Source organism: Dromiciops gliroides, chromosome 1 (genome assembly GCF_019393635.1).
Source record: "Dromiciops gliroides isolate mDroGli1 chromosome 1, mDroGli1.pri, whole genome shotgun sequence".
NCBI classification, from domain to species: domain Eukaryota; kingdom Metazoa; phylum Chordata; class Mammalia; order Microbiotheria; family Microbiotheriidae; genus Dromiciops; species Dromiciops gliroides.
Window position 1 is genome coordinate 723,226,127 of NC_057861.1, and position 14,805 is coordinate 723,240,931.

General features: G+C 37.0%; 1 protein-coding gene across 1 annotated transcript in view; it reads left to right on the forward strand.

The window, feature by feature from the left end:
- CNTN3 (contactin 3) overlaps nucleotides 1-14,805 on the forward strand; it is a 450,405-nt gene that overhangs the window by 105,329 nt on the left and 330,271 nt on the right. Inside the window, exon 2 of the mRNA XM_043979112.1 lies at nucleotides 9,254-9,388. Within this exon, the coding sequence (XP_043835047.1) occupies nucleotides 9,334-9,388 (55 nt within the window). The 5' untranslated portion in view covers nucleotides 9,254-9,333. The remainder of the gene's footprint in view (nucleotides 1-9,253; nucleotides 9,389-14,805) is intronic.

A 14,805-nucleotide genomic window follows, 5' to 3' on the forward strand; every position in this document is an offset into this window, starting at 1 on the left:
ATAAAACATTATAAATAGTATATTTATGTGTGATATATAATTTCATTTATGTAACATTATATATGCACATAATAACTCATGCATAATGGTTTATGATGTAACTTTTAATCATTCTGTTTCTAGACTGATAATTCTCTATCCCCATAAATATACCTCTTGCTGGGTTGGCATAGAAAGTAAATATTTGGCTAATTGGTGGGGTACAAAGAAAAAAGTGGTAAATTGAGAATCAAAGGAGCTAATTTCATATAATTCTGATTCTTCCTTTATGATTTTGGACTAAACAGGAGGCATTGTGACACAGCATATAAAATACTTGGCTTAGGAAGACCTTAGAATGAAAATCCACCTCTGACACTTATTAGCTCTATGATGCTGAACAAGTCACTTTTTCTCTTAGCCTTAGTTCTCTTACCTGTAAAATTAGGGTGTTATAATAGATAGTCTTTGAGGCTTCTTCCAACTCTTGAGCTATGATCTTATGTATGCTCTTAGATATAGTTGTCTGTAGGCCCTGTTTAAATAGGATGTTATTTAAGTACCTCTAAATGTCAAGCCTCAGAGTAGGGAAATAAACTTGTTTGCCAAACTCAACACAGCATCACCTGTTTATAAAGATGTGTGCTCTTAGATGATAAAATGGAACAATCATTTTCATTTTCCTTCTTTCCTGTATCTGTGAGAATATCTACTATCTTTCCTTTGTCAAAAGAACCACTTTTCATTCAACATCTGCTGTCTCTCAGTTGTATAGGATTTGGAAGTGAAAGAGGCCTAAGATGTCATTTTGTCTAATTGTTTCATTCTACAGATGAAGAACCTCATGATCAGAGAAATTGGGACTTGCTGAAATAGTAAATGGGTGCAATAGTATATCAGAGAGACAAAACGAGCCCTCAGAACCTTGATCTCCACAGGAATACCCAATATAATACAAGTGGTCATCCATCTTTCTCTAGTAGGACCAGTGAGAGGGAATCCCCCTCCCCCAGCTTCTGAGCCTGCCCACTCCACTTTTGCATGTTGCTAATTGGAAGGTTTTCCTTAGCTTACGCTGAACTCAGCCTCTGTACAGTTTCTGCCAGTCATTTCTAGTTCTGTGCTTTGAAGCCAATCAGAGCATACCTAATTCCTCTGCCACATGGGAGTCTTTTAAATACTTGGACATCCTTTCCCAAGTTAAACATCTCTGGGTTGCTCCCTGTATGGTGCAGCCTCCTTTTCCCTCATCACCTTGACCATTTTTACCTACATGCTCTCTAGCTCATGTGTGGTGTGTAGAACTGAACAGAAGACTAGAGATATTATCTAAACAGAGCAGGTAAAATGCAATAGGATATGGAAGATCTCATAGGTAGGCTGCTGGCAGCTGTCCTGACCTCAGGTGTTGGGGTTGTATAATGACAAACTAAACACAAGCGGGAGACTTAGAAAAGAGTAGGTGTTCTTCACCCATAAAGACCCTGTGACCAACACAGGTCAAGTGTAAACATTGGTAGTTCTCATTTTGAATCTGCTCCAATGAAGTTGAGCACCAAGGCATTCTTTTATCTCCCTTTTTCTCCATGCATTTGATGCTCATGTAGCCACAAATGCAGCCATCACAGACCAGATGATCCATCAGGCCTGAGAAGGTGGGAAGTTGACGCATTGGGATCTCTTTATGGGATCAGGGGAATACTATGGACATGTTCACTAGTGTAAAGTTACCAAATGTGCATGAAAAAAAGTAACTAATATCTAGTGGCTTATGTGGCAGAGGCCCGTGTCCATCAGCATCCCTCAACTATATAATCCCATATTCTCTACTAGCTAAAGACTCTCTCCTCGAAAGCCTTTCTCTTCCCCAGGACCTACTGCCTCCCTTGTAATGTGAATAGGCCTGGTAATAGCCTACCACAGAAGCCACTTAATAAATTCTTGTTGATTGATTTTCCTCATGTATTCTGATATCATGTTTCTTTTGCTTCCTAAGATTGCATTGGGTTGCTGGGTAAGGTAAGGGGGAAGGGCACCATTTTGTACTGTTGAACTTGTGCTCTACCAAAAGCCTTAGTTTTCAATTGAATTTAGTTAGGCTGTGTTCCTATCTTCTATACTGTACTTGTGAAATTGATTTTGATACCAAATATAGGACTTTACATTTGTCTTTGTAAAATTTATTCTATTATCTAGGCCTATTGTTTTAGCCTGGAGATGTTTTTGTGAACCCTCACTCTGTCATACAACATGTTAGTTATTCCTCTCAGTTTTGTGCCAACCACAAATGTGATAAACATACCCTGTCTGCCCTACTCTGAGTCACTGGTAAAAATGTCGAACATGACAGAGACAAGGACAGATGCCCAGTGAATGCCATTGGAGACTTTCTTCCAAAATAACATTAATCCAGGTCCTCTGAGTTTGTCTTGAACAAAGGTCTTCTGAATTGAAATCCAGTTCTTTTTTTTACTGCATCAAATTCCCTTCTTCCTCCCTCACCATCATAGCCTTTTCCAGGTTACTATGTTACCTCTTCAAGACATTTCCCATAAGTTTTATTTGTACATCTGTCTTTCTAATATTTGAATGGTAAGTTGGATTGGTTCATTACTATTGCTTTTTTAATTATAAAAGTATTTTATTATTTTCCAGTTACATGTAGAGATAGTTTTCAATATTTGTTTTTATAAGATTTCTAGTTTCAAATTTTTCTCCCTCCTTCCCCTACCTCCCGACAGCAAGTAATCTGATATAGGTTATATAATGTACAATGACATTAAACATATTTCTGCATTAGTCATGTTATAAGAGAAGAATCAGAGCAAAGAGGAAAAACCTCAAAAAAGAAGAACTACAGCACCAAAACAAAAGAAATAGTATGGTTCAATCTGCATTCATATTCCCCAGTTCTTTTTTTTCTGGATTTAGAGAGCCTTTTCCATCATGAGTCCTTTGGAACTATCTTGTACCATTGTATTGCTGAGAAGAATCAAGTCTATCACAGTTGATCAACACATAATGTTGTTTATAATGTGTACAATGTTCTCCTGGTTCTGCTCATCTCATTCAGCATCAGTTCATGCAAGTCCTTCTAGGTTTCTCTGAAATCTGCCTGTTCATAATTTCTTATAGCACAATAGAATTCCATTACATTCATATACCACAACTTGTTCAGCCATTCCCCAGTTGATGAGCATCCCCTCAATTTCCAATTCCTTGCCACCACAAAAAGAGTAACTATAAATATTTTTGTACATGTGGGTCCTTTTCCCTTTTATTACTATTGCTTTTTACACAAAATCTTTGACATTGTCCCCTTTTCACTCAGGACATCCAGTCCAAAGATCCTATCCATTTATTTCATTCTAGCTACCATTTTTTCTCAGTTCACCCCCTTCTCCCATGACACAATGTATTGATTTTCAAGCCTGTTGATTGTGACTTCTCTGTTGCCTAAATACAGGGTGGGCCCAAAGTCATAGAGGGGTTTCAATATCTAATAACTCCTTTATCTTTCATTTTTAATTTAAATTATCATAGCATCATATACAGTATACATCAGAAATGAATTTACATTACATGTGAAAAATCAAATTTCATAACTGGTGAAAAATAAAGAAAAAATAATTTTTAAAAAGTTCCTAAAACATCATGACTTTTGGCCCACCCATTATTATCTATTCAACAAATTAATCTCATGTAAGGCTGAGTTTTAATTCAGGCCCAACACTTTGTCCATTGTGCTACCAAGCTGCCTCACAGTCAAAACAGTACAGTATGCAAATGCTTATGTATAAACAAGATTGATTTAGGACAAATTAGGGGTAGTCTCAGAAGGATGGTACCAAGATAAGGGAGGGCTATCATCTCAGTTTATTTCTTTATTCCATACATTTTAAAAAATACTTGAATCTTGTTGGTATCAACCCAGAAAACAAATGACCAGAGAGTCACAGAGGTTTTGCAACTTCTGTTAACTCTAAAAATACCAAAGAGCTCATGTAAGGTTATCGCAACCTCAATTAACTCTGAAAAATTAAAAAAAACACAAAAAACAAAAATAAAAGAAAGAGATAACTATTCACAAGCATAAAGCTTTCTTTATTTCACTGGAGGAGAGAAACTGGACATATGTGCCAGGGCCCTCTAGTAGAAGACCCAGTTTAGTGTGGGTAAATTGCAATCCATCTACTAGTGGCTATGCAGTGAACTGTTGTAGCCCTGACAATGAAGGGTGATAACAACAATGAGACAAGTTTGATTTTTAGCAGGACTTCATAACTGGAACATGGGTACTGCAAGTGCTTGTCCAAGCTCTGCGACCTCTTGGTGCTGGTGTGAAATAATTCTGGGATTTGGCTGTGGCGGAATTTATTCCCCCTTCCCTTTCAAGCCCCCAAATATGGGAAACACTCCAAGATGTTTATGAAGAGTCCAGGGTAAAGTGAGATCAATCTTATAAAAATTCACACAGCAAAGGGTTCATGTACACATGGCTTCCGATGATTTGGATTTCTTTTTCCCCTTTATGCAGTCCTCATGAAGTTCCTCTTATTTATAATTTAGTTTTATTCTGCACTCTTGTTAAAGATATAAAGGTTAATTTCTTCACTGTTTCTTGTTTGTCCTTGGCTTGACACTGTTCTAGGGCACCCATCAGAAGTCAAAAATAGTCTAACAAATTCACAAGGTCATTCTCTGGTCAGGTAAGGGGAAGAGGTAGAGCCTCAACTCCTACCTTCTTCCCACCCCAAGCATCTCAATCTTTTTGGAACTGCAGCATTCACTGAGCTTGTCTACTAAATGTCTGAGTTCTTAACTACCCTTGCTGTTTTATCTAACTACCCAGAATGTCTGACTGAGCCTTTTCACATCCTCACTACCCTGAGTTAGGTTTTATCATTTAATCCAAAGTCTTTGACTCTTCAAATTGATTAAGAACTTTTCACAACTAGTTTACTGCCTTTGACTGATTGATTACTGCAATAGAGCTGTTCTCACCTGATTAAGCTAGTTAATTGAAGTAGAGTTAGGTTATAGGTTGATTGATTCAGTTGATCCCCACTCTTACAGTATAATCCTCAATTTGGGGCAGGAAGGACACTTAGGAATTCTATAATCCAACCTCATTTTGAGGATGAATGAGTTGAATCCCAGAGAAGTGAAGTGATTTTCCCACACAATGGATAAAAGTCATAAATATAGTATGTTGGAGTCAGTATTTGAACTCAAAACCTCCTAACTCCAAATCTAACACTGAAAAACAATGACTTCACATGTCCAACATTGGGCTCATTATCTTCCATCTGAAACCTATTCTTCATCCAGATTTTCCTACTTCTTCTTAGCTCACCACAGTCTTTTCAGTCATTTAGTTTCAAAACCCTGGAATCATCCTTGACCATCTGCTCTTCTTCACACTAACTCCCATTCTGCCTCCACAGCATTTCTCATACCCAGGTCATTCTCTCCACTCCCTAGTTCAGTCCTTCATGACCTTTTGCCTGGGTTATTGCAACAAAATCCTAATTGGATTCTTTGCTTCTAGTCTCTAACCCTCTAAAAATCACCTTCCATTGCCTAAACAATTTCCTTTAAGATGTCTGCCCTTATTACTTCCCTGCTCAAAAAAGCTCAAGGCTGGGGGGGGGGGGGCAACTAGGTGGCACAGGGGATAGAGCACTGGCCTTGGATTCAGGAGGACCTTAGTTCAAATCTGCCTTCAGACACTTGACACTTACTAGCTGTGTGACCCTGGGAAAGTCACTTAACCGCAATTGCCTCACCAAAAAAAAAAAAAAAAAAAGCTCTAGTGGCACCATATTGTGTTGAGGATAAAGTCATTTCTCAGCCTGGTATTTAAATCTTTCACACTGCGAATCCAATATAATTTTCCATACTTATGTCATATTATTCCCCTTCATGCTTTTGCCTTTGTTCATCTATCTCTTATAACTTTATTTCCAACAAAAATCAAAAAACAAAAAACAAAAAACCAAACAAGGGGGCAGCTAGGTGGCACAGTGGATAAAGCACCGGCCCTGGATTCAGGAGGACCTGAGTTCAAATCCAGCTTCAGACACTTGGCATTTACTAGCTGTGTGACCCTGGGCAAGTCACTTAACCCTCATTTCCCCACCAAAAATACAAAAAACAAAAAACTAAAGCTAAAACAAAAAAAAAAAAACTCGATTTCCCCAAGATTCTTCCCCTACCCTCACCCTCCCACCTCCTTGCCTTTGTTCTCCCCTGTGTAATTTAAAATTCTAAATGTGGGTCCTAATCTGTTCCGCCAGTTTTTGGGGAAACTGACTAAAATTACTGATAAAATGAGTTTAGGTTTTTAAGGGTTTATTGAAAGATAGAAGGAGAGAGATTGAGAACAGAATTCCTACACCCTGGCAATCCTGTCTTTCCTCAATTTTCCTGTGAAGTCCTCTGGAGTCTCTCTCTCTTTCCTCCACCACAGTGAAGTCAGGAGCCAAAAAGAGACAGAGCTCTCTGCGCAAACTCTCATTTCTTCTTCCTGTCCCCTCCCAGAAATGGGAGGCTTCTCAAGTTGATTGGCTGGTAGCCTTAATAGACAGTACCCATGAGCAAACGTCACTTCCTGACGCCAAGGAAAAGCCGCATGGCCTTGCCCTCAGAGGCATTCTCTTCATGGTGGAGCTTTCCTATAGTAAGTCTCCAGTAGGTGGCATCATTCCAATTATTACACCCCTTAAAATGCTTACCTTTCTTCCATGTAGTTGCTATATTACCTGGGGACAGCATTTCCTGGTCTCAACTCCTTCTCCAATTATCTTGTCTTTAGAGATCTTTACATGTTGTGTTCCTCAGTAGAATATAAGCTCCCAGAAGACAGGCACTGTTTGGGGTTCTTATTCTTGTAACTCAGATGGCTTGGAGAGATAATAGGTGATAAATCACATAAAAGTTTGTGGAATTGCTTTATTTTTTGAGGCTTTGTGCTGACTTCTAAAGTCAGAATAAAAGAACAAAATATACAAGGCTAAGATTCCTCAGGGCTCTCTAATCCAATGATTTTATAAGACTGGGAGTTTATTATATTTTTACCCTTTCCACCCTCACATTTTTCAGTATCACTTTTTTCCCCAAATTTCTTCTTTACTCCTTATTATTCCTGATTTTTGTATTTTATATATATATATATATATATATATATATATATATTGTGTATGAACCAAGGAATGGTATTATTTTAAAAATTCACACGTACCTAATACTTAATAAAATTTTGAATAGAGTTGAATAAATGCTTGTTGGCTGGCTGGTTAAATTAACTGATACCATGATTGTTTTTGAAATCATCTTCTTGTTCATAGGAAATTAAGGAAAGGCAGGACAAAGACTGCTTCTGGTGTAAGAGAGAGTAGAAAAATAGATTTCTACCCTCCCCCGCCCCAGCCCCGGCTCCCCATGATCTTTTGGGGGCATCAGCCAGTAAATATTGGAGTTTCCAGAAAGAAATCAGCAAGTTTCAGATGGTTTATTGTTCCTTTCTGTCTAAAACTGATTTTCTGTTCCTAGATAGTTCAATCCCTAAGATAGATGGGCAGTTCACAGGGTATGATGTTAGTGGAAAGTGTATTTGAGTTCACCATTAGTGAGGTGAACCTTGTCCACCTTGCTGTTCCTGGACAACAGTTCTCCATTTCCCAAGTCTGAGTTTCAAGCCTGGAATGATTTCACACTTCATCTTTACCTCCCAGTACAGTGCCTGAAACAAATAATTAATAAATGCTTCTTAAATGATAACTCATCAGAGCTGTGATTTTTATTAATAATTGATATAAAGAACTTTCAGTGAGGAAATTCTCTCAACCTTTAAGGGTCTTCATCTGCTCTGAAACTTTTAGTACTAAGCAGTTGTGTGGAATGCTGAGAAATGATGTGAGCTGCTCAAGGGCACTCAGAAAGCACATGTCAGAGACTGGATTGATAGCTCTTCCGGACTCAGAGATTGGCTCTCTCTACACTAGAGAATTCTGTCATGAATTCTATTTTTTTTTCTTTTTTGCTACTTGAATGAAGTTAACATATATAAAGTATTTTGAAATCCTTAATGGACACTAAACTAGCTAGTTATTGTTTTTGTTGTTGTTGTCATTGTTGCTGTTTAATGCTTTAAGATTTTCAAACCTCTTTACTTGCCTTAGCTCATTTGATCCTTAGAACAGCTCTTTAAGTTAGATGCTATCCTTATTCCCACTTTACAGATGAGAAAACTAAGACTCAGAACATAAGTGTCTAAAATGGTATCTAAATCCAGAGTTCTGAGTCAGAGGCTATGTTTTTCACCACTATTCTGTGTAACTCTTCTGTATTCTATTTTTCTTTCCTTCTTTTTAAAGTACTTCTACGAAGTAGTTAAAAAAAAAGACCATTTGTAAGAAATTGATGTGTCTGGGGACAGCTAGGTGGTGCAATGGATAGAGCACCGGCCCCTGACTCAGGAGGACCTGAGTTCAAATTCAGCCTCAGACACTTGATACTCACTAGCCGTGTGACACTGGGCAAGTCACTTAACCCCAATTGCCTCAACCCTCCCAAAAATTGTGTCTGGTACATTAGTAGGTGCTTAATAAATGCTTCTTGATTTACTAATCGCTGGCTCCCAAGTCCAGTTGTCTTTCTGCTATATAATAGTGCCTTTTTAGTGGAGACAGTTGAATTTAATTGATCCATTTATTTAACCTTATACACTTTGGTCACCTATTCTTGTGAATATATAAGATGGTGGAGTCAATCATTCCTGAAATGTATTGATGTTTCTACTTTGAAATTAAGTTTAGTGTTATAGTTCTCTCACCTTTTACAGCTAATTTATTTTTATGCCATTGATTCTTTCTTGGAGTAGGTCAGACATATGTGTGTTATTTAAATAGATATACTCTACATATAAGGTATCACCAAAATGAAATAGAATATAATAAATTTCACATAAATATTAGTATAGATATCCTTTTTGTGAGTATATGTATCTATCTCTGTTTCACATATTTGATTTCGTTAGCCCCATTACAAAATTGACGTTACATAATTTATCATTCCAGTTTCTGATATAATTTGTTATGTAATTTATTCTAAAGGACTTTTATTTCAGAGAAGATCACTCCCCTTTAAGGATTTGGAGTAGATGTCGAGCTATATTTTTTTCTCCCAAGCAGAAGATAAAACAATCCCCTTTTGGAAAAAAAAATCAGTACCTTTATTTTAAATTCTTTCTCTCTGTTTATATATTTTACAGATTAAAGGATTTACCTGAAGACAAAATATTCTCTTCATCAGAGACAGGACAATAGTTACTCTTGCTATTGGCAATTAAAGATGATGTTGTCTTGGAAACAGTGGATCCTGCTTTCATTCATTGGCTCCTTGAGAGGTAACAGGCTTTATTTTCTAACTTTAGGTTGAAACAACATCTAGGTCTTGTTTCGAAATAATTTTAAATGGTCTAGTAAACATCTAACAAAAGTTATTTTCCTGATGGAAATTTCTGATTGCCTATTAAGGTCATTACATTTATACTTTCCCCTGATTTTAGCAGGGCTCCTAACATATTCTAACGTTCATAACAAGGAGAAAAAGTTAAGTGTTGCTTCAGGTACATTCCCACATATGTATTATGGAGTTTCTAAATAATGCTATTTAGATAGATATGACAAGTAAAGTATTATGTACAGGTGATATTGGTAGAGACTACCTGGGTGACAACTGGAAATACCCTTTGTGATTGTTGAGGTCCTTTAGTTATAATGAAATTGTTAAACATCCTGACCCTTTTTAAAGCCTGCATGATTGGTTACTGTTACTGTCTTAATTCACCATTGAGGAAGGGGAAGGCCAACATCCCATTTGTCTAATAAATTTACGCAATAGGTTTACTCAATAGATTGTCTAATACATTTCCTCAAGCCACCAGCCAGCTGGATGTCCAAGAAAAACTTCATTGCAAGGTAAGGAATTCCAATTCTCTGGAAGGAAGAGAAGAACATCAATACTTGAAGCTCTATGTCTTTCTTTGTCTGTTCTATGGATAGAAAATGATGTGTAAAAAGGCTTGAGGACACCAGAGAGTGAGACAAGAGCAAAGTATGGGAGAGTAGTCAAGGTTGGTTGGGAGGCAGAGTATGCAACAAGTGGTTATAGGACATAATACTGAAATGGAGAGGCTAAAGAAACAGGGGTGTGCAGCAGATAGACAATGGACCTCAGGGTCAAGAGAAGCTCAATTCAAATCTTCTCTCTGACACATGTTGGTAGTGGTGCAAGCCTGGGAACACAAGATAACAAGGCAGTGGAATGATCTTTGGATTTTTAACCAGGGAACCTGTGTTTAAATTCCTTCTGCAAGGGACCTTTTTTGTTTTTTTTTGTTTGTTTGATTTTGTCTTTTTTCCTGTTTTTTTTCTCCTAAGAGGAAATTACATAGCATGTTGTTTTAGCAATAGAGAAATTTAAAAACTAAAATTGTGTCTACTTTAAATTCTGTGTGTTTGAAACTATTTTCCTCCAACAAATAAATAAACAAATGAACACATAAAGAAAGAAGAAAGAAAGAAAGAAAGAAAGAAAGAAAGAAAGAAAGAAAGAAAGAAAGAAAGAAATACATGGATGAATGGATGAATAGATTGATTAAATAAATGAATGAATAAATAAATAAATTCTCCATTCATTCCCAATAACAGGGATATCAATAGCTATCCTACCCCATTGAGGCTCTGTATTGAAACATTTATTTTAAGTAGAAAGATAACTAGATAAGTAGAAAGATATACTACATTTGTATCATTCCTTTTTGACAGTGTGTTCAGTGCCTAAGTTTTAATTCAAGGCAATACCATTACATAGCAGTAAATTGCATTAAAATAAAAATGATGCATCATAGCATAAATATCCTTTTCCCCTCTTTTTTATTTATCCGTCCCTCCCACTACTCCCTGTTTCTTCACTGAACAGATTTAAAGAAAAGGAAAAGGAATACATAGCTATACAATCCCTGGCCAAAAAAAAAATTCTTACATTGGTCATATCCAAAACCATTATGTTTTTTTCTGCATTTTACGTTCATCACCTCTCTGCAGAAGAGGTGAGTACTGTGTTCAATCTTCATTCATTTGGACTTGTGGATAATCATTGTATTGCTTAGAGTTCTAAAGGTTCTCAAAGTTGTTTGTCTCTGTAATGCTGCTGTTTTAAAAAAAAAAAAAATCCACCTACTTCCACTCATTTCACTCTGGATTAGTTCATAGAGTTCTCAGTTTCCTCAGAAACTGCAGGAAATCTTTCCCAGTGCCCCTCCTTCCTTCGTACCCACACATCCTGGATTTTGTGTCATTTACTCTGTAGAGATCCTGGGCGATCCCTCCCCCATGAGAATGTGATCTTGTCGAGGGTAATACTATATTTTTGTCTTTCTTTGTATCCCTAGATTTTAGTACAGAGCCTGCTCTATAGTAAGAACTTAATAAAAGCTCCTTTATTCTGATTGCCTCTATGACCTGACTTAACCTCTCTGTCCTTAAGTAAAATGAAGAAATTGGATGAGAATTTGTACATAAGGATCCCTGCAGGTCACACATTGACTTCATTTTATTATTTAATAGTATCTGTTTTATTATATTTTTATCTTCTGGATGACATTTTAATCTGGTTCAGGCAGCATTTGGGAGTGCTGTGAGCCACATGGGGCCACAGGTTTGATACTTCTGAACTAAATGCCTGTGATAGTTGCTTAAAGCTTTCAATCTGGGATATTATGGTCCTAAGAAAATCTCTGTGTTGGAGCCTTGTCTCTAAGGTGAGAAGTCATAGAGCAGGTGTCATTCATTGGTAGTAGTTTCCACAATGGGACTTACCCGTATCAATGAAGTTATATGTCTGGTTGAAAACTTTTTTTTAAGAAAATTATATGCACCTGGGATAAAGTGCTGTAAAGGACCCTAGATATTACTTCAATGCCCTCATTTCATGGATGAAGAAATTCATGCTCAGGAAGTTCAGTGACTTGTCCAAGGTCATTTAACTGGCGGGATTTCAGTCTAGATCTTCTGGCTTCCAAGTCCAGCGTTGTTTCTACTACCTTATATCAGATGGATGGGAATAAAATTGTGGAAGACCTTGAATACTTTCTACAGGGTAGAAAGGAGAGAATTTTGTCATATTTGATTTTATCTATATGATTTAGTCACCAATAATTTTTGATCAAGAGGGGATAGAAGAGAGCCAAGTCAGAGAATATGATGGCATTTTTCAGCAGTACCATGAGGACAAGTGTTGAAAAGATAGGGAATGGCAGGTTTGGCTTGGGGGGTGGGTGGGGAGGAAGAGGGTGCACATCATAAGCTCATTTGGGGATGTAGTAGGTTTAAAGTTCCAGCCAGATAGCAAGGTCGAATAACATCCATTACAGAATTGAAAATACCAAACTAGAGCTCTGGGTAGAGGCTGGCAATAAAGTTGTGGAATGAAAGTATCCCAGAATTTCAGACTAATCTTAGAGATCATTTAATCCAAGTTGCCTGACCAAGAACCTTGTCCCTTCTCCATCCTTCCCCCCAAATTCCTCAATAAGTGGTCATCTTATTTTTGCTTAAATAATTTTCCTGAGAGGTAGAACATGTCCTTGCAAGAATCCCATTCCACTCTTCTATCATTCATTTGTTGTAGTGGTGGTGGTGGTGGTAGTTGTATCAACCTTGAAGGTTTGAAAAGCACTTTAGAGATATTATCACATTTTATCCTCACAACCGCTTTGGAAGCTAGGTGCTATAATAACCCCATTTCACAGGTGATGAAAACGAATGCAGGCAGATGTTAAAGAAACTTGCCCAGAGTTACCTAGTAACCTCAGACATAGTATTTGAGGCTGGATTTGACATGACGTATTCCTAAATCTAGGCCCAGCATTTTCCCCACTGTGGCACCTAGCAGCCTATAGAAATGTAAGGAAGATTTTCTTACCTTTGAACCCAAACCTGCATTTTTGCAACTTCTCCCCATTGCTCTTGGTTCACAGGACAAATTTCTGTTCCACATAATCACCTTTTAAACATTTGAAGACAGTTCTTCTTTGCCCTAAGTCTTGTCTTTTGACTAAATATTCTAAGTTGTTTAATCAGTCCTTGTGTGGCATAACCACAAGTCCTTCCATCTTCCTGACTTCCTTCTTCTGTATGCTTTCCAAGTTTTTCACAAAGTGTGATATCTACACTTAAACACGACCCTCCATCTATGGTCCAAACCAGGCACAGAACTGAAAAACTCAATTTGGACACATGAATTGATACTTCAACAGATCTTTGATCCCATTAATGAGGGTCTATTTTGGGATTGGAAAATGGAGGGAGATGGAGATTTCTACAATTCCAGCTTCTCCCTCTTCTCTAACATGAATGTAACTACAAGGTTCTAATTGCAATGTGGAGTTTAAAAATCTCTTGTTGAATCTAAGATTCTCTGTTCTAACATAATATATGAGTTTGGTCTTACTAGTTCTGAGTTTTGTCATCTATAAAATTTTGGCCAAATTTATCTCTAAGAAAGGTTCATTTTAAATGTAAATCTATGTGATTTTGTGAAGCAATCTGATTTACATTTCTTCTGTTGCCCTCAAAATTTTACCTCTCAGAAATGCACTAGTTTTTTTTTTCCAAAAGTCCCTCAAAGAAATGTCATCAAACTTCACATCTATAGACCAAAGGTGCCACACTTAATCAAAGTAAAAAAGAATTTTAAAATGATTTGTCAATTCCTTTGAGATTCAGAAATGACTGTGTGGGAGAAGCCAAATTCAATTACTGTATAGAAATTCATGTGTTTGAAGGTCTCTTCATACCTGGCATAGAGTTCTGAATCTTTAAGTCCAACTTCAAGCTTCCTACAGAAATATAAACAGATTATATGTGGCACAAAATCAATAATAGATTATAGACTTTAACTGCAAACTTTGCAAAGAAAGCTTTTAGGAGATTTTCCCTTTTGGTTCCTCATTCTAGGTCCTGAAATATTTCGTTTGACCCCTACTGACTTACCAGTGAAGGAAAAGGGGGTAATCATGTCCTCTTGTAGCTACAATATTCACAAATTATTATGTTTCCAAATAGAAGTTAAGCTGTTAAAATATCACTCTCTAAGCAGATAAGAAGCACATTTTAAAACCAAAGTGCATGTTTTCTATATAAACATTTCCAGAGCAGAATTCTATATAATCACAAAAAACTGCAAATTACCTAAAAGTCCAATAATGAACAGATAGTTAAATAAAATGTGACCCATTAATTCAATTAAATATACAGTTTTGAGGCAGATATAAAAATGTGGAAAGGCCCTTATTAAAAAGTAGAAATTGAAAACAAAGTCAGAACCAGAAAATACATATTAACTACAAGATATGAGTGGAAAATGAATGAGGATGAATGTACAAATAAGGAATAACAATGAAGACTTATAGCAGGGTTTCATAAACTCTTTGTGTCATGGTCTTTTTTTGCAAGTCTGGCAAACCTTTGTTGTTGTTCAGTTGTTTTAGTTGTATCCAACTCTTTTTGACCCCATTTGGGGTTTTCTTGGCAAAGGTACTGGAGTTATTTGTCATTTCCTTCCGCAGCTGATTTTATAGATGAGGAAACTGAATCAAGCCAGGTTAAGTGATTTGTCTAGGGTCACACAGCTAGTAAATGTCTGAGGCCAGATCTGAACTCACAAAGCGGTGTCTTCCTGACTCCATGTCCAGCACTCTATTCTCTGCACCACCTAACTGACCCCGGCAAACCTTTTGGACCTTTTCTCCTACAATAT